The following is an 18,288-nucleotide window of genomic DNA, read 5'->3' as shown; positions in this document are numbered from 1 at the left end:
CTCCTTCCACGGACGCCAAGACCGATCGCAAGCGACTCGCGGTCTCCATGAGTGTACACGTTAACCCGTACTAGCATACCTTCGTCTAGCATAGGGTCCCAATTGGATTTCCTTTAAAGTTGGCGAACTAACACAAATATGATACATATAAAAGCATAAACATTTTGGTAATCAATCATTTCATAAACGTTTCATTTATTATGTGAGCATCTAAAATTGAAATTAACAGTTAAAATCATCTCATGCGTATATTCGTATAAGAGGCCTACAACACGCAGGGGATCTCTATATACATAGAGTAAAGTAATTCCCACCTTATTGCGTTCTTACACTACTAAAAAAAACACTCATACATAACGGTAATTTTCCGTTATCTATGTACCAAAAAAAGTGTTCTATATAGTGGTGTTATGTATGAGGGCGCTCATACATAACGGTAATATACCGTTACCTATACTATGTATACATAACACATTGATTACCGTTTTGTATGAATGTAATACATAACGGTAAAATCTGTTATAAAATGTATTTTTTCCGTTATGTATTGTAACTATACATAACGGTCTTTTATATTTTACATAACGGTTAATTACCGTTTTCTTATGATGGCAAACATAACAGTTTTTACCGTTATAAAACTTATTTTTTCTGTTATAAAATATATTTCTTATATACTTTGTTGTCGTTATACATAACATTTTTTTATATTTTACATAACGGTCATTTCCATTATGTATTTTTAAATAAAGAATTCAAGCATTTTTTTCGATTTTTGTAATTTCCTAAATACAAATTATACAATATACAATATCATCAAACACAACATATACTACAACCAAAACATATATTATATAAATATTAAATCATCCAAATAACTTCATCCATCCATAATCAAAATGTCAAATATATCTAAATAACTTAACCATCCATTATTTAACCAACCGAATAATGTATCTAAGTAGCTAGAGTAATGTATCGAACACGTCACTTTCTCCCCGTATTCCTCTTCGTCTATGTTCATCATTTCTTGCTCCTCCATCTGCCACTTCGACACTATCGCTGAGATTCGGCGTTTTGAAGGGTAGAAATATGTTCATCAAATTTGAGGATGAAGGATCAAGAAGGTCAGTAATTTGTTCATTGTAAATCTAAAAAAAAAAAAAGCATTTGCAGTTGTACTTCAGTTGCTCATCTCTTCGACTTTCTTCTTCCTACAATGGAAAGGTGCCATGTCAATTGCTTGTTTCAGGAATCAACTTGAACAAAAGACACACAAGAGCACCAAAGAAAAAGGTAAAACTATTGTGGTTACCACTCTAATCCTGGCAAACAAGAATTCAAATATGCTAGGAGTCATTCCACGGTTTGTACTAAGCTTGACTTCCAGGTCATCAATCTCTCCAAGCATTGTATAAGTCTTCCCACTACCAGTCTACATATGCAAAATTACAATGTTTAGAGTAAGAATTGAAATACTGAAGTAAGAGATGACAATGTCTGATACAGTTCAACCAGAAGTAAAGTTCTGCAGCAAATGATTCGAAGAAATAGACATGTACAATGCCAATGAAGGAAAATACTTGAAAATAATGATAATGCTGCCACTTTCAAACACTAATACAAACATTTTTTACGCCTTCATTATTGCACAATCTTTAAAACAAGAATGAGCATATGCTATTTATGTGCTGCTAGTAATGCTAAGCATCAAGAGGGTTAAATGATAGTCAGCTTCAGGCAAACTACAGGAATAGCTGGAAAATTTTAATGAGTTTTTTGCAGTCTGCAATGGATATTGCTTACTTACGTTATACAGCAGAGCACCCAAAGGATACAGTTGATTAAAAACAAAATACAAAAAAGGCCAAGTCTTTTGGGACATTAATTGAAGCTAGTTCAAAGAATCATACACCAAAGCAAAATTACATCTAATAATCACACTTATAATATGCTATAGGAACATTTTAGAAACCATGTGCGTGCAACCAGAAACAGAAATGTGTATGTCAAAGTGTTACCTGTCCGTATGCAAGATTCTAATCAAGTAAGGCCTAGTGTTTTTCAGCTTTTTAGCTTTGAATTTTTGCCACCAGATTGCGCCCTGTCCCTCGATCGTTCCATTCCTTCCTAAAACAATATATCAAATTTTAGAATAGTTAATAGTGAAAAATACTTGCTTGGATTTAGTAAAGATGAATTGTACCTACAAAGTGCAAGAACGCACTACAAGAATTCACACTTATAGATGACATAATATAGACAACGAGCTTCAAACTCCGTTGTCTATACGTTGATAGACAACGGTATAGCATAGTCGTTGTCTATCAGCGAGAATTTAGACAACGAACATATCGTTGTCTAATATGACTATACGTATAAAATAGAAAAGTTAAATAAACAAGGGGGATATCAAGTGCTAAATCAAAATAATAGAGTCACAGATGATCGTATAATCCATAGTGGGCATTTTCCAAAAGTTGAACCCAAAATATTGATATCAGACTTGCTTTCTATGAAAGAATTAATCATTTTCTTAAAATTTATCTCAAAATTAAAGTCTGATGCTTTGGACCTCTATGAAAACTAATAGTCCAAGACCAGCAGCAACTGCAACGCCAAGGGCTAGAGACACGGCTTCAGAAGCATCCTGCAAATCCAGCGTCGCAGATTGAGGGGTTGAATTTGAATCTTATACAAGGTATTCAAGAACACCAAATATGCAGCAGTGAAGTATTAGTAGGCAGCTGAGATGTTTCCCCAAACGAATCCGTGAGACTACTGAGGTCGATGCCACTGCCTTCTTCGGAGCTATCCAAGAAAGGCCACTGTTCTGCTCAAGTTGGCATTTATCTGTTAGTTTCATCTGCTGAATTCAAATAACTGAAGGGAAAAATGGGTTGTGGGGTAGGGAGGGGGGATAAACCTTCCATCATCGCAATCCCTCAACACCATCTTTGATTGCATAAGCAGCTTTGAAGCCATTGACTGTTACCAGCTCAGCCACAAGTTTAGAGTTTACATCAAATTTGGCTTCATCACAATTCAGAAAAATAAAATATAATTGGAAACCTTAAAAATGAATTCTATCTCAGCAGTATTATCAAACAATCAAAGAAGCACCTCAACATTATTGACCTTGTTTACTCTACTTGACTATCACCACAATCACTCAGCATAGCTGTTGATTCATCTAAACTTTGGAGTTGGTTTTCCAGAATCTCCAACCACACATCCAATAACCGAATCACCCTCATATAATGACTCGTATTTGAGAAATTCCAAAATCCAACCACACAAATACAACATAGGATTTACAAATTCAGTCTGACCGTCATCAACACCTTAATTTCAAATATTTATAAAAAGTTTACACAATGAGCAGTCTATATGGTCATTGGACTTGTTATTGCTGCTGCTGAATCAAATACTTAATCAAATAATGAGGAAAAGAGCTTCCAATGGCAGTAGGGATTGAAGTTTGATTAATTGATAATGAAGATAAACAAATCTTTAAGCATTTGATTAACTGACTATGAAGATATCCAGAATCGCACTCTAAGATTTCACAAATTCAACTCAATAAAACTAGATAAATTAAAGTTCAATCTCACCGAAAATATGAGTAAAGTCGAATCAAGCATAAACTCGATCCTCTAATGTACAGAAGAGACGCGATTAAAGATGGGCACCGAATTGGGGTGGCGGCAGCGACGACCAGCTAGGGTTCAGGAGGTCGTCTAGGGCGCTGAAGATTGGGGTGACGACACATGGCAGGGTGACGCAAGGTAGAGCCTCAGTGGAGGTCGGAGGAGAGAGAGGCAAGGCGCAGGGTAGGCGGCGCGGGGAGGTCGGTGAGATTGAGATTCGACTGACACTTAAAATCGCCACCTGAGCCTCCTCTTCGCCGCCACTCCACGGTCGCCAGGCAAGGGGGCTGAGGAGCACACGGTTGGGGCAAGAGGCGGCGCGGGTGATGGTGGACTGGTGGGAGAAGGCCGAAGGGGAAGGGGAAGGGGAAAGGAAGGGAGGAGGGACAAACCCTAGATGAAATCTAATTTGATAGCCATGGCGCCAAGCTTAAAATTCTCATCCATCTCCCGAAAAAAGACCTTGACCGAGTGAATCACAGCTTTAGCCTCAAAGCTACCATTATAAAAAATACAACGGTTTCGCTGCATCCATAAGCTCCAAATAAGAGTGATAATCCCTGCTTTCCAATAACTCTCCAACTGGGAACTGAAGTTATAACCCCAAGCAACCACCAACATTGAAAAAATGTCGGAATTATGGATATCATACTCCTTCTTAAACCAAGTCAGGAACTCCAGCCAAATAGGTCGAACCTTACTACAGTTACAGAAAACATGCTCTATCGTTTCGCTGTCCATGAAACAGAAAGGATAGTGACTAGGCGTGATGAGGCCCTGACAGATGAGAGTGTCAAGAGTTGGAAGACGGCGATGCAGAATCCGCCAGCAAACCATAGAACGGCGAATAGGTATGTAATTTTCCCAAATCCACTTACCCCAAAGAACCTCCAGGAAACTGTGGCAGTGATGTGCAAAAGCCAAGGAGGCGATGACATTACCATGAAGCGAGGCTCTCTATACAATATATATATATATATATATATATATATATATATATATAATGTACGTATTATACGGACATATACTGGTGATAAAAATGATGGATATTACAATTTATCTGGAGATAGGGCTGCACCTCGGTCCTTTGCTGAATTTGTGTTATATCCTCCCCAACCAGTGGCGTTTGATCTGGCCGACCTCCCTTCTTCTTGGGAGAATGTTCTTAAGGAATTGGCCAAGCTTTATAAGGATGAGGCTAATTTCACTCGTTCTCTGATTTGGGGACCTGTCTAAAGATTCGGATCACTTCCCCGATGTAGACACGACAATGACTCTGCCCATATTTGCTGAAGGTCCCTCTCCTTCTATCCCCAGCTCTGATGCCTCCGATCATGTCCCTGTTCCTGCCCCAGCTCCCTCACAGCCTGAAGTTCCCCCTTCCTAGATAGGCTTGAATGTAAATTTTTGCTGCTGAACATGTGTCTGTAAATTTCTTTTGATCTTGTATGTTTATGAAATTTGTTGTTTTTTATAAATCACTTAGCATTTTTCTTTCTTGACTACTATTTTGGTAAACTCGTTGCTAGTGATGAATTAATTTCACATCTCCCTGCTTATATCATTTTCCAATCTTTGCTGAGTGCTCACGCTAAGACAGCTCTGAGAGCTTAGTGATGAGGACTGTAATACCCATCAGCGTTGTGCTTAGCAATACAGGGACATTTTACCTAATCATTGTTATTATTATTATTAAATAAACTAACCAGAGACTGCCTTACCAGAGTGCAGGTTGGCAGAGACCGTCTCGCCAGAGTGCGGCGTGGCAGAGCTAACCTATAGAGCCAGAGTTGGCCTTGCCAGAGCGCAGAGCTACCCGTCTTGCCAAAGTGCAGGTTGGCAGAGACCGCCTCGCCAGAGTGCGGCGTGGCAGAGCCAACCTACAGAGCTAAAGCTGTCCTTGCCAGAGGGTACAGCTACCAGAGACAACATGCCAGAGCAGATCCACCAGAGACAACCTGCCAGAGTGCAGAGCTACCAGAGACAATATGCCAGAGCAGAGCTACCAGAGACAACCTGTCAGAGTGCAGAGCTACCAGAGACAACATGCCAAAGCAGAGCTACCAGAGACAATATGCCAGAGCCAGAGTTCAACCAGAGACAGCTCTGCCGAGAGCCCTGCCAGAGTGAAGCGCTTCCATAACCAGTCTTGCCGAGAGCCAGCCTTACCACCAAGTTGGGCTTTATGGGCTTTAGGGTTAGGCCCAATTAGTTATCTATAAATAGAAGGTTTAGCATTAGCATTAGCGGTGGATGATTTATTTCGGAGCAACACTTGTAATCTGTAAACACTCTCAATATAGTGCAAAACTCAAAAACACCCGTGGATGTAGGTCTTAATGACCGAACCACGTAAATCCTGCCTCGATTATTGCTTTTTAGATTAGATGTTGGTTTCATGCTTCATCACTTAGACTTAGGCGATATTTGAAATTCTGACCCTCTTGATGCCCGCGCTAATCCAACTCTAGGAGCTCGGACTTAGGCGATATTTAAAATTTTCACCCACTTAATGCCCGCACTAAAGCAGCTCTGGGAGCTCATGTTTAGACGACTTCTAGGTCCTAAGTGCTCGCGCTACTACCAGCATTGGGATCCGGTGTAGGCAGCTGCCCGCGCCAAGCCAGCTCTGGGAGCTCGGACTCAAGCGACATCTAAAATTTTTACGCACTTAATGCCCGCGCTAAGGCAACTCTGGGAGTTCGCGCTTAGGCGACTTCTAGGTCCTAAGTGCTCGCGCTACTACCAACATTGGGATCCGGTATAGGCAGCTGCCCGCGCTAAGCCAGCTCTGGGAGCTCGGAGTAAGGCGACTTCTACATTTTTAAATTTTTTATTCCTAAAAAATAGGATATGTCTCGCAGTGTGGTGGGCGTATATGGGGTATACACCCCTACTCCCCCCCCTCCAGTGTCGTGCACGTACTTTTGAAGTCAAGCACGATTGTTTCTCAGCCCTTGAATCCCTGCTTAGTTAGAGATAAGTAATGCGTTGTAAATAAGAAATGCTATCAAACACGGGTGACTACCCTAAAACCAAGAAGCTCATTTTATTAAAGAAACTTGGTCCTAAACCTCGTTAAAACCCCTGTGGGAAAAAAGAGTATTTGGTCTACAATGATAAATTCGAGTTGTAAGTCTCTCAAGCATAAAATTTCTTTAGAGCATTGACGTTCCAAGGCCAAGTGAGAGGCCTCCCTTCACTGTCAGACGAATGATATGTTCCACCGCCAGTACTTCTGTCACCACAAAAGGGCCCTCCCAGTTAGGATCAAACTTATTGGCTGGGTGTAGCGCATCCGTCCGCTTCAATACCAGATCTCCCTTGTTGAATTTCTTGATTGCCACTTTCTTGTCAAGCCCTGTTTTGATGATGCTCTTATACTTTGCAGCCCTGAGAACAGTTGCGTCTCTGCTCAGCTCTAGGAAATCCAGATCCAAACGCCAGAGCTCATCATTTTGTATGGGATCATAATGTAAGACCCTGTGTGATGCCAACCGTACCTCCGCTGGTATTACAACGTTAGAACCGTACACTAATGTAAATGGTACCTTCCCTGTAGCTGTCTTCGGACTGGTACGATGAGCCCACAAGACCCCGCCCAGCTCTTCCGCCCATCTGCCCTTACTTTTTTCCAGACATTTTTTCAACCCTTCACATATTGTGCGGTTGGTAAGCTCCACTTGACCATTAGCCTATGGATGAGCTACAGACACGAAGCGCTGTACAATATCCATTCTGTGACAAAAATCCTCAATCCGCTTTCTTATAAACCGTGTCCCATTATCAGAGACAAGTACTTTTGGTGACCCGTATCTGCAGCAAATGTTGCGCCATAAAAATCTCTCGATGGTACACTCGTCAATCTTTGTTATCGCTTCCGCCTCCACCCATTTAGAAAAGTAATCCACCGCCACTATAAGGAAGCATTTTCCTCTCGGGGCTGTAGAGAGCTTCCCCACAATATCGATTCCCCACTTGTCGAAAGGACAAGTGGCATACATTGTTCTCATGGTTTCCCCCGAGATATTAATCCGTGGGGCGTACCTCTGACAAACTTCACATTTTTTGACAAACTATTTGGCGTCTTTTGCCATCGTAGGCCAATAGAACCCAGCCCTGACTATTTTTCTCATAAAATCTTTATACCCTGCATGGTTTCCGCAGCAGCCCTGATGAATTTCCCTGAAAGTGAATTGCGCTTCTTCTGAAGACAGGCATTTCAACAATGGATGAGTGAAGGACCCTTTATATAGTTGATCGTTGATTATACAACATCTGCCATAGAGGCACCGCTGAGAAATGACAGGGCCGAGTCGTTCCCATGTTCGTAAAAAGTGGATAATGGGTGTCTGTCAATCCTCCTTTATGTCCACGCTTAAGACACCTTGTTTGCCCTCTGTACTAGGCTCAAAAAGCAAAGTTACAGAATCTGTCCAACTGTGTTCGACCGCGCTAGCTATTCGTGCCAACAAATCAGCTCTGTTATTCTGTTCTCGTGGTATCTGTTCAAGGAAGCAGTCCTGGAACTTAGACATTTATTCCCTAGCCCTGACGTGGTTTGCAGCCATTCGGCTTTCCCGGATGTCGTATTCTCCCAATAATTGCTGCACTACCAATTGCGAGTCGAATTTCAGATAAACAGACTCAGCTCTCAGCTCTGACAAGATCTTCAAAGCTCTGACGACAACTTCGTATTCAGCCTCATTATTAGATAAGCATTTCTTATATTTGATAGTAAACTGTAAGTCATTATCCGTGGGGGACTGAATATAAATGCCCACGCCGCAGCCCTCCTTGGTGACAGACCCGTCGACGAATGCCTTCCAGGGCTTCTGTTTTTCTACTGTGGTAGTCTCTTGTATGAAATATGCCAAAGCCTGTACTTTGATCACAGTCCGTGGTTCAAAATCCATGACGTACTCACTTAATTCGATTGCTCACTTCACCATTCTCCCTGACAAATCTGGTCGCCCCAACGTTTGTTTAAAGGGCAATGACCTACGCACAATGACCTTGTGCACTAGAAAATATGGTTGTAACCTTCGAGCCGTGACTAACATGATCAGCGTTGCTCGTTCAATCTCAGAGAAATTAAGCTCTGCTCCGTGTAACATCTTGCTAACAAAATAAATTGGTATCTATTGTCCCCGCTCTTCCCTGATGAAGACCGACCCCAAAGATAATGTTCCCACCGCTATGTACAGGTATAGAGTTTTCCCGACTTTCGGCTTGGTAAGCACTGGGAGCTCCGCCAGATATCCTTTCATCTGATCAAAAGCTTGCTGACAGCCCTAACTCCACTCAAATTTTGTTCATTTCTGCAAAATTTTGAAAAAGGGTAAACTTTGATCCGCCAATCGAGAGATAAATCGCCCAAGTGTCGTGAGTCTCCCATTTAACGTCTGCATCTCTTTGATATTCCTGGTGGTGTCATGTTCATGATAGCTTGTACTTTATCCTTGTTTACTTCGATGCCCTGCGGGGTCACTCGATAGCCCAAGAATTTTTCAGTTCTGACCCCAAACGTACACTTCTTCGGATTCATCATCAGTCTGTGTTGTTGAATAACCCTGAACACCTCCTCTAGGTCTGACGGGTGTGAAGTGGCAGCCTTGCTTTGAACCATCATATCATCCACATATACTGACATAACTCGCCCGATTTGATTTTGGAAAATCATATCCATCATGCGCTGATATGTAGCTCCAGCGTTCTTAAGCCCAAATGGCATTCTAGCAAACCCCAAAACCCCACAACATACCGCGAAGGTTGTCTTAGCGATATCTTCTGGGTCTATGCTGATTTGGTGATAGCCTTGAAATTCGTCCAACATGAATAACAACTCACACTTAGCAGTTGAGTCTACTAATTGATCTATACGGGGCAAAGGGTAACAATCCTTTGGGCAAGCTGCATTCAAATCCCTATAGCCCACACACATTGTTCACTCTTTTTCTTTCTTCTCAACCATCACTACATTGGACAGCCAAACAGGGTATTGCACTTCCACGATATAACCCGTTTGTAGTAAAGCTTTTACTTGCTCCGTGATTGCTGCATCATTTTCTCGCCCAAAATGCCTCATTTTTTGAATAACTGATTTCTTCGCCGAATCAACGTTCAAGAGGTGCTCCGCTAGTGTTCGGTCAATCCCTTTTAGATGCGCTGTGGTTAAAGCAAACACGTCGGCATTTCGCCGCAAGCATTCTATCATTTCCTTCTCTAGGGCTGGAGACATCTCAGTACCCACTCGAGTGGTGAAACCTATTTTCCCTGGGAATAATTCCACTAATATGCATCTGTCATCGGTTGATATGATTGGTTATTTCTCAAGAGACCTCCCGATCTCTTCGATCTCAGTCTGCTTTGCCGTATTCCCAGAGCCACCTCCAGCTCTGGCAATCTTCTCCGTTGGCCCTCCTTGCGAACCCTGTGTTCTCTTAGATCCAGCCTGGGCCGTTAGACTCTTGACAAAGCACTCCTTTGAGGTAACCTGATTCCCAACCACTTCTCCGACCCGACCGCCTTCGAGCAGGAACTTCATCTTCAGATGGTACATGGAAATCACGGCCTGAAAGGCATTCAGCGCTGGCCTCCCAGTGATGATATTATAACTTAGTTTCGGAAAGTCCACCACCAAAAACTTAAGAATACGAGTTCGCGAAGTCCCTTCCTTTCCCCATGTCATTGGCAGCTCCAGAGATCCCAGTGGTAAAATAGATTCTCCAGTAATACCATATAATGGGTTGCCTGGCAATTTCAGGGTGGCGTCTAGGGCCATGACTATCAAACAATCTTTATAGATTATGTTCACGGAACTTCCCGAATCTACAAATATGCGGCACAAAGTGCAATTCGCCACATCAGCAGAGAAAAGTAAGGCATCATCGTGCGGGTGGACCAGCCCGGAGTGATCCTCCGGCCCGAAAGAAATACTCGGCTCCATCGCAGTGCTGCAGACAGTCATAACTTGATTAGGAAAAGTTCCAGCCCTGCACGAACGAATGTTCTGCTTCCGTGCCCTGTTGGATATGTGCCCATTTTATTCCCCGATAATCATGTGCACTTGTCTTTTTTCTTCGCGGGGCGGAGGGGCAGCCCTGCGATCGTCTCCCTGGTTTCCTTGTTCTCTCTCAGCTCTGGGATTATAGTTATTGTCTTGCAAATGCGGAGGTGGTGTCTGTTTCACAAATTGATTCAGCCTTCCTTGTCTTACCAAAATTTCCAATTGGTGACGTAGATGCCCACAGTACTCCGTGGGGTGTCCGTAATGATTATGGTACTGACAGAGCAGATCATTCGGCCCGAGTTTAGGGGCCCCTAAAACAAAGTCTCGCGGAGCCGTAAACCATGGTTCATTCTTAATCAGAAGAAAGCATGCGGCCTTAAACCACGTACAAAGGCGTAACCCTTAATTTGAGATTCAGCCTTAGGCACTTTCAAAGATTCCTTAGTGAAACGAGCGGAAAATTCCTTTAAAGTCTCGGTAGGCTCTTATTTTAAGTCCATTAATGACATAGCAGTTTTTACAGCGCGCTTAGAGCGTGCGAACTAGCACATGAAGGCATCATGTAGCTGTTCAAAAGAATGAATAGAATTCGATTCTAGAGCTCGAAACCACGTTGAGCTATGCCAATTAATGTGGTAGAAAAGATTCTACACTTAATCCCTTCCGTGTACTGATGTAACGTGATCATGGTTTCAAATCTAGCCATATGTACCTCTGGGTCATCGAATTCGTCACATTCCATGTTAATGGGTTTATAGAGTCTAGGCAACAGATCTGCCATGATGTACACCGAAAATGGACTTGATCCCATCCTGGGGGCAGTTTCAGGAAAAAATGGGTGACGACGGCTTTCCCATTTTCCCTCACATGGGAAGCGCTAACTGGCATGCTTTTGCTTACTTTCGCCAGCTCTGCTGGCATGTTTGTTCTTATCCCTCGAATGCGCATGTCTATCCCGATGACTCTCAACCCTAGAATGGGTAGAGTCCTCATACCATCGCCTCTTTCATGACACAACCTTGCTTCTTTCCTTCTCTTTTTACTCGATTACTTCCTCCAATTCTTGAAGATGTCGCTGCATAGCTGAAACCCTCTCCTGCAACTGGGCTGGATCCTCCAGAGCTGTACCTTTCCCCTGACGTTCTATAACAAGTCTAGTTTGACTAGCGGTGTCCTCGACATCCTCGATACCCTCCATATCACCCGGGAACATAAGTCCATGATGGCGCATATTTTTAGCTTTTTCAGCCCTGGGCTCTCCAGTTCCTTTCGGGGGAACGACGACGGTGCTTTTTACCAAGCGTGGTGGACTTTCAGCTGGCAATCCTCCTGGGATAGTCTGAGTTGGCAGCCCTGAAGTCCCTAGCCCTAGGATTGCTGGTAATCCCAAGTTCAGTGATGGATGTTCCCAACACCTATCTCATGCAGGCATAGCTCAGAAAAGACAACATCTGTTCAGTCATGGTGACATTAACCAGTCATGTTCCCTGTGCGGTTGATCCTTGTTCAGTCGGCGTCACTTGCAGCCCTAACAGTTTTCGCAGCCCGACGTGTCACGACCAGACCCAACTAAGGATAATTAAGCCTGGGAAACCGTGACTAAGGGAGGGAGATTAGAAGCGGGGTAGAAAGGGGAATAATTAAACAAGGAATGATAGTATTTAATCATTGTTGACAAAAGGAAAATTTATAATATAACGGAGGTTTAGTCATATTGACTCGAATAAACTAGTAAGTTCGGATAATTCCGACTTAGCCAAAATAACATAATACTTCTGAGTACGCAGCGGAATAAGGTTCTAATTACATGTATGAAGACATGTATCCCCAGAGTTCATTAATACATAAGGATAAGACAAAAGACTCTGCTCGTCACTTCATCACCACCACCAGCTGCTCAACCTGCACATTTAGAAATATATGCAGGGCTGAGTACAAAAGTACTCAGTGGGCACGTATGCCTAAGTATAAAAAAAATACATGCTTCAAAACTGTAAATTGTCATTCCATCATAAACAGTACAGCAAGGGAGTTTTTCGCTAAAAAGGCCCCAGCTTACTAAATTCATTTGTGATTCTTAAAGTTCGTCTGCAGACTAAGTTCTCATAATCTATCATATCTGAAGCTGTGTGCCGGAGAGGTGGCCACCTCTCACGGACACTTGACCGGCCAACCCGCTCGATGACTCACGGTCACTGGTGTACACTAGCCCTGGCAGGATAGCTATCAACTGCTCAGGACCCGAATTCGATTACATAACTTGGCAAAGCCACATCAGATAGATATCATACTGAAATTGAAACATTTTATGGCAAGACAATACTTGAAATAACTTCAATTCAAAGATTTTATCATGAAAACTTGTTCAACTGTAACATGAAACTCATTTGATATATATGAAAGTAATGCCCACCTGATCCTCGGTATGGAAGGGAGGTGATCTTAAGCTGTAGTACCGTCCTGTGAACCAATTCCTACAAGACGAGTTCTTAACACTTAGCACATACCATAGATAACGAGAATCGTTGTCTACTTAGGGTCTCTGGGTCAACCTATTCCCGAACTTACAACGCATAATCGAACTAGGGATTATGCATTTTACATACATTAGCTTATCTTGATGCCTTATCTAGGTTAACTCACTCATTTTCATAAAACCTTTGCACAAAACATGTCCCAAACTCGTTACACACATATACTAAATCTTTCATGAAACATCCTTTAAAATCAACTTTGATACATAGAAAATAATTCAACAACTTGAGCTCTTAAGGGGCTGTTTTGCAACAGACACCAAATCTTCCTCGGATCTCCAAATGAGGCTCCAAAAGACATTCTGGAAACTAGACATTTCAAGGATCATTCTCCAATTTGAATCGAATGAAACAAGGTTCAAACAGGCAAGATATGCCCTCTCAAAGATGGGTATTTAACAAGCAAAAATCTGAAAATTTCAGATTTCCAGATTACAACCAAGTCAGTGGGATTTCTTTAAAAATTCATATCTCCCTTTACAAAACTCCACTGGGAACTCCAAGGGTCAATCCGGAAACTAGGGAGAGAGTGTAACACTCTCCAGTTGGATTTAACCCAAGAAGATTCATGGTTTAGAAGATATGACTATCTAAAGTTCAGTGCACAAAAAGAGTTCAAGTCTGGCAGATTCAGAACATAAATCGGAAAACCCACTTTAGGCTTCACCAAAAATTCTAAAACTGAACAAGTAAGTTCCCAACATGTCAGTGAATATTCCGTAGAAAGATAGGCTTGAGAATCAAAGATTTAAGTCGGCCAATGCCTTAAATCTATACCGGTTGTTTCCCTTACTCAAAAATGGTGAGGCCAATGCCAAAAGAAAGATACGGGAGTCTAGAGTGACATACTCAAGTTTCAAAGGTTTTCACCGATTGAAACTTGACTTATGGCCTCCCAAAGATGGTTTACCAAAAATGTATTCCAGATGGGCAGTGATGTTTAAAAATTCATAAATAAAACATACGAGCTCTAAATATTCTGAAATTTTACCATAGTATAGAAAACATATTAAACACGATACAAAATTAATTTGGGAATTTTTGGGAACCGTTTGGATGGCTGGAATCGCCTTGCAAAACACTGCCGGAGCAGTGTGCTTATGGCAGATTCGCTGCCTTACCTCATGCACGGTTTTTCACCCAATAAACTCTACCAAAATAATCATCCAAAATCATAAAACAGATCCTCACATAATATAGCACACATATGTGTAAGAATCCATGGCCATAAAGCATTTTCAGTTGAGAAAAACAAAGAAAACTCACCCTCGAAGCACAATCTTCACTCTAACTTTACGCCCTAGGTTTTTCCACGCTCTCCCTTGCTTTGCTACTCCTCTTGGGGCTTTAAGGGCTTCTATGGAGTGTGATAATGGTGGGAGAAAAGTTGTGGAAGTGGGGTAAGAGATGAGGGACGAAAATGAAGAGAGGAGGAGAGAGTGAGAGCTTTTCTTGCCTTGGTATTTTTCTTGGAGTGAAATGAGTGAGTGGGAAGAGTTATCAGCCAACTCTTGGCTTTAGAGAGGGGTGGGGCACGAAATTATGAGGTCTAAGGGGGTAGAGTGGCTGCCACCAATGCATGGGTGCATTGGTTGTGAGGCTCTTGCACTTCCCATGCATTTTGGTAGTTCCAATGCATACAATGATCACTTTTGTCTCCATTTGAATTTAAAAAGATGGCTGATTTTTGGATGGGTTTAGGGGCTAAAAGGGGCTGTATTTGGGCTCTAAAATAGGGCATTAAAGTTGGCCCAAGCCTCTCTAAAAATCGGCCCACCCTTGGCCCTCTATACGGGCCCGTAATCACTTAACCCGAACTAAAAACAAACTCGTATAAAAATAAATATGCACTATACTTTTCATACATTGAAATGATAATAAATATACATATATATACATATTTATTTAAATCAACATCACACGGAAAGAATAAAAAGAATCATATTTATATGATCCGTTTTTCTCAAGAGAAAAATCTAGGCATCAAGACTCTTCAAATTATCGCGAGGATAATATTCGTTTTAACCGGGAATTAGGGACCTATCATATCCTATTAATATCAAAAGTCCATAAGAATCCTAGGATCGAAAATCTGGGGTATTACACGACGTCTAGCTAGTGATAGCGTAGATCGGGTATCGATACGACTAAATAAAATAATGAAGTAAAGAAGGAAGAACTACATCAAACAACAAGTGGAAGCTCAGAACAAAACATACAAAGATGAACAACAATATCATCATCTCAAAGACACAAATATTATCGGCTTCAAAAGTTCAAAAGTACATGGATTCTCGACAAAGTTTACAAAGCGGACAAAGTTAAATATTTACAAAGGTTTATAATTTACAGAGTCTCGCAGCAAAACGTGATCAGACTATATGTATGAAGACATATAGCCGAGAGTGTATTTCCTGATTAAGTTCAAAATATAAACATCCAACCTCAAAAGGCTACCGTATGAAGTAGAAATACGGTAAAAAAAAACAACGTCGTCTAAAATAGTCCCCACCAGCACCAGACCAATCTCCCTCATCCTCGCTTATCCAGCACGTTTAGAAATACATGCAGGGCTGAGTACAAAGTACTCAGTGGACATATGCCGAAAAACAAAAGAAGGCTTGCTCTTAGAGCTATAAATTGAACTTGCCACATTACGCAACACACAGGGGTTATAGTTAGAAAAGAACCTGTGCATGCAATTTCGCAAATCATAACATCATAATAAAGTAACTGTGCAGTTTAAACATTCATCATGTATGTACCACATCCACTACTCATCATCAAAGGTACTGAGAAGTAGGCCTCTCTCTCAAGTACCGTGACCGGCCGACCCGATAGACGGCTCACAGTCACGTCTGTGCACAAAATCCCGCTTGTGGCAGGACTGAATTCATCTCATCTCATTAGTAGAGGGTAACATACAAGATCATTATCATAAAAATTAGCAAGTCAATTAGTTGAAACATAAAGTTAACTCAAGTCATAATCATAAGTATCATATCATTTAAGAAAGCTCATATAATAGGTATATCAAAATAATGTCCACCTGGCAAACTTAGCTTACTCTTGTAGTACTTGGGTGATCTTACTTCCGTCTTCTGCTCGTATCTTCAGATGTCACAACATCGGAGTGGTTCATGAGATAAGAGAAATAAAATTAGTCAGGAACTCCCTTATTATGTATATCATTCATATCTCAATGCTATCCCATCACTCATCCTCTATATACTCCAACTATCTCAATCTCCTCAGTATATACATATGTCCTAAGAAATCATAAATCCTATTCTCGACTTATCACTCAAGTAGGGTTAGACTAATAACAATCAAGCACATAGACACACATAGACACATAAGGCACATAGAATCGCATATATAAGTTATCACATTCACACACCATTCTGCACTGTCCTAAACCAAAAATTTAATCTGTTTCACCTCGGACCTCTCCTGGGTTTGAGACTCATATCAATGGAAACCTATTTGAGTCTAGTTTCATTTTTAAAAAATTAGGTTGAAAAACTAGAATTGGTTTAAGAGATATGGCTGTTCTCCTATAGTCTACCATATCCGGCAGTTTTGTGCAATCGAAAGTTTTGATTTTTCAAAAATAGTAAACATTATCGAAATGGCTTGAAATTTGGTTGCTAACTAGCTAACATAATAAATTATTTATCATAAAAATTGAAAAGGTAAAAATGTACGGGAAGCTACTGAAAAGGGTGATTCTAATGTCTGCCCTTCGAAGTTTTTGATAGAAAGTTGCAGTTCGAGTTCTATATTTTGGAAAAATAGTAACTAAAGTCCAAATGACTTGAACTCTTACAAGTATAATCAAGACTCTCATATATACCCACCATAAAATTTTCAAGACTTTTGGGTAACAAAATCCCGTCGAAAACAGCAGGTCAGTAGCCTTTAAAAAGGTTCTCAAATTAACTCCAAACTTGAGCATAAAGCAAATATACTTAAACTTGAGCATAAAGCAGATATATTGCCACATAGGGGCCATGTCAGCTCGATAATGCCACGTAGGTGCCACCTAAGACCCGACAGTCACCGGAGGTAAAAATCGTGGAAAAATTGTTCAACCCCTTAAGTTCATGGAAAATTGAATAAAAAAAAATAGTTCATGAAAAGTTTTGAAATCGCTCCAAAGTTCATGGTTTTTCACGGCATTAACCCTATTTAAATCTTACTTAATCAATAACTTAATTCAATAGCTCTTATCTATGAATTGAAACGAGAAAGGAAAAATTAGAAAAGGAAAAAAAATAAAAGATAAACTTGACATAAGATTGTATTCTATATATATCTCCTAATAAAATTATGAATAAAGATGATAAAAGAGTTCTAGTTCTAATAGGAATCAAACTAATAATAATAATAATAATAATAATAATAATAATAATAATAATAATAATAATAATAATAATAATAATAATAATAATAATAATAATAATAATAATAATAATAATAATAATAATAATAATAATAATAATAATAATAATAATAATAATAATAATAATAATAATAATCTAGATAAAAATTAATGGTGCATATCTATATATTTCATGTAATTATCTAAAAATAATAAGCTAAACAAGAAACTACTAATAATTAAACTTATATAATAAATCTAAATATTCAGGGTGTTACAGGTGGAGCGACTACTAGGTGGATTGGCGTGGGGAAGCAAGGAGCCACGGTCATGTCCGCGGCCGCGGTATGACCACGGGCCCTGGATGCGGGCGCGCACTATTTTTGTTTTGGTTCGTTATCCCTCGTTACAAGTTAGATTTTTGATCCGTTTTTACCTACAAACTTATATCGAGGCGAACTACAATTCTTCTTTAGATCAATCAACTGAATTCGAACTCCATATTTGTCCACTTATTAATGAATTAGAGCATCAAATCTTGAGACAACTAGATTAGCACATAAGATCAATGACTCAACCAAATCACTATGCTAGATTGACTCGCAATCATACGAGGTCTATTGTAGCGTGTAAGCTAGCCCAAGCCGTCTCTCAAGGAAGATTCAACAGGGCACCTAATTGCATCACATCAAAAGCAGTAAAATTTAA

The 18,288-nt window shown here is 40.6% G+C and overlaps 1 protein-coding gene and 1 long non-coding RNA gene across 3 annotated transcripts; both read right to left on the bottom strand.

Annotated features, from left to right (window-relative positions):
- Positions 1-830: 830 nt before the first annotated feature.
- Positions 831-4,503, bottom strand: LOC131006544 (uncharacterized). Of its 2 annotated transcripts, none has more exons than XR_009095575.1 (6): positions 3,615-4,503; positions 2,927-3,033; positions 2,576-2,828; positions 2,022-2,130; positions 1,316-1,435; positions 831-1,214 (listed from the first exon to the last, which is right to left on the bottom strand). It is a non-coding gene; the product is annotated as an uncharacterized LOC131006544 (long non-coding RNA). The 2 variants fall into 2 exon arrangements; XR_009095574.1 differs by having other exon boundaries at positions 2,576-2,833; positions 3,615-4,488.
- A 5,472-nt stretch (positions 4,504-9,975) lies between these two features.
- On the bottom strand, positions 9,976-10,599 carry LOC131017083 (uncharacterized). The gene has a single exon (XM_057945864.1). The coding sequence runs from the start codon at positions 10,597-10,599 to the stop codon at positions 9,976-9,978; it is 624 nt and encodes a 207-aa protein (XP_057801847.1).
- Between the last annotated feature and the right edge of the window lie 7,689 nt (positions 10,600-18,288).

This window comes from Salvia miltiorrhiza, chromosome 1 (assembly GCF_028751815.1).
Source record: "Salvia miltiorrhiza cultivar Shanhuang (shh) chromosome 1, IMPLAD_Smil_shh, whole genome shotgun sequence".
NCBI lineage: Eukaryota > Viridiplantae > Streptophyta > Magnoliopsida > Lamiales > Lamiaceae > Salvia > Salvia miltiorrhiza.
Note: the sequence above shows the minus strand (reverse complement) of the source record. Positions and strands in the feature narration are given on the sequence as shown.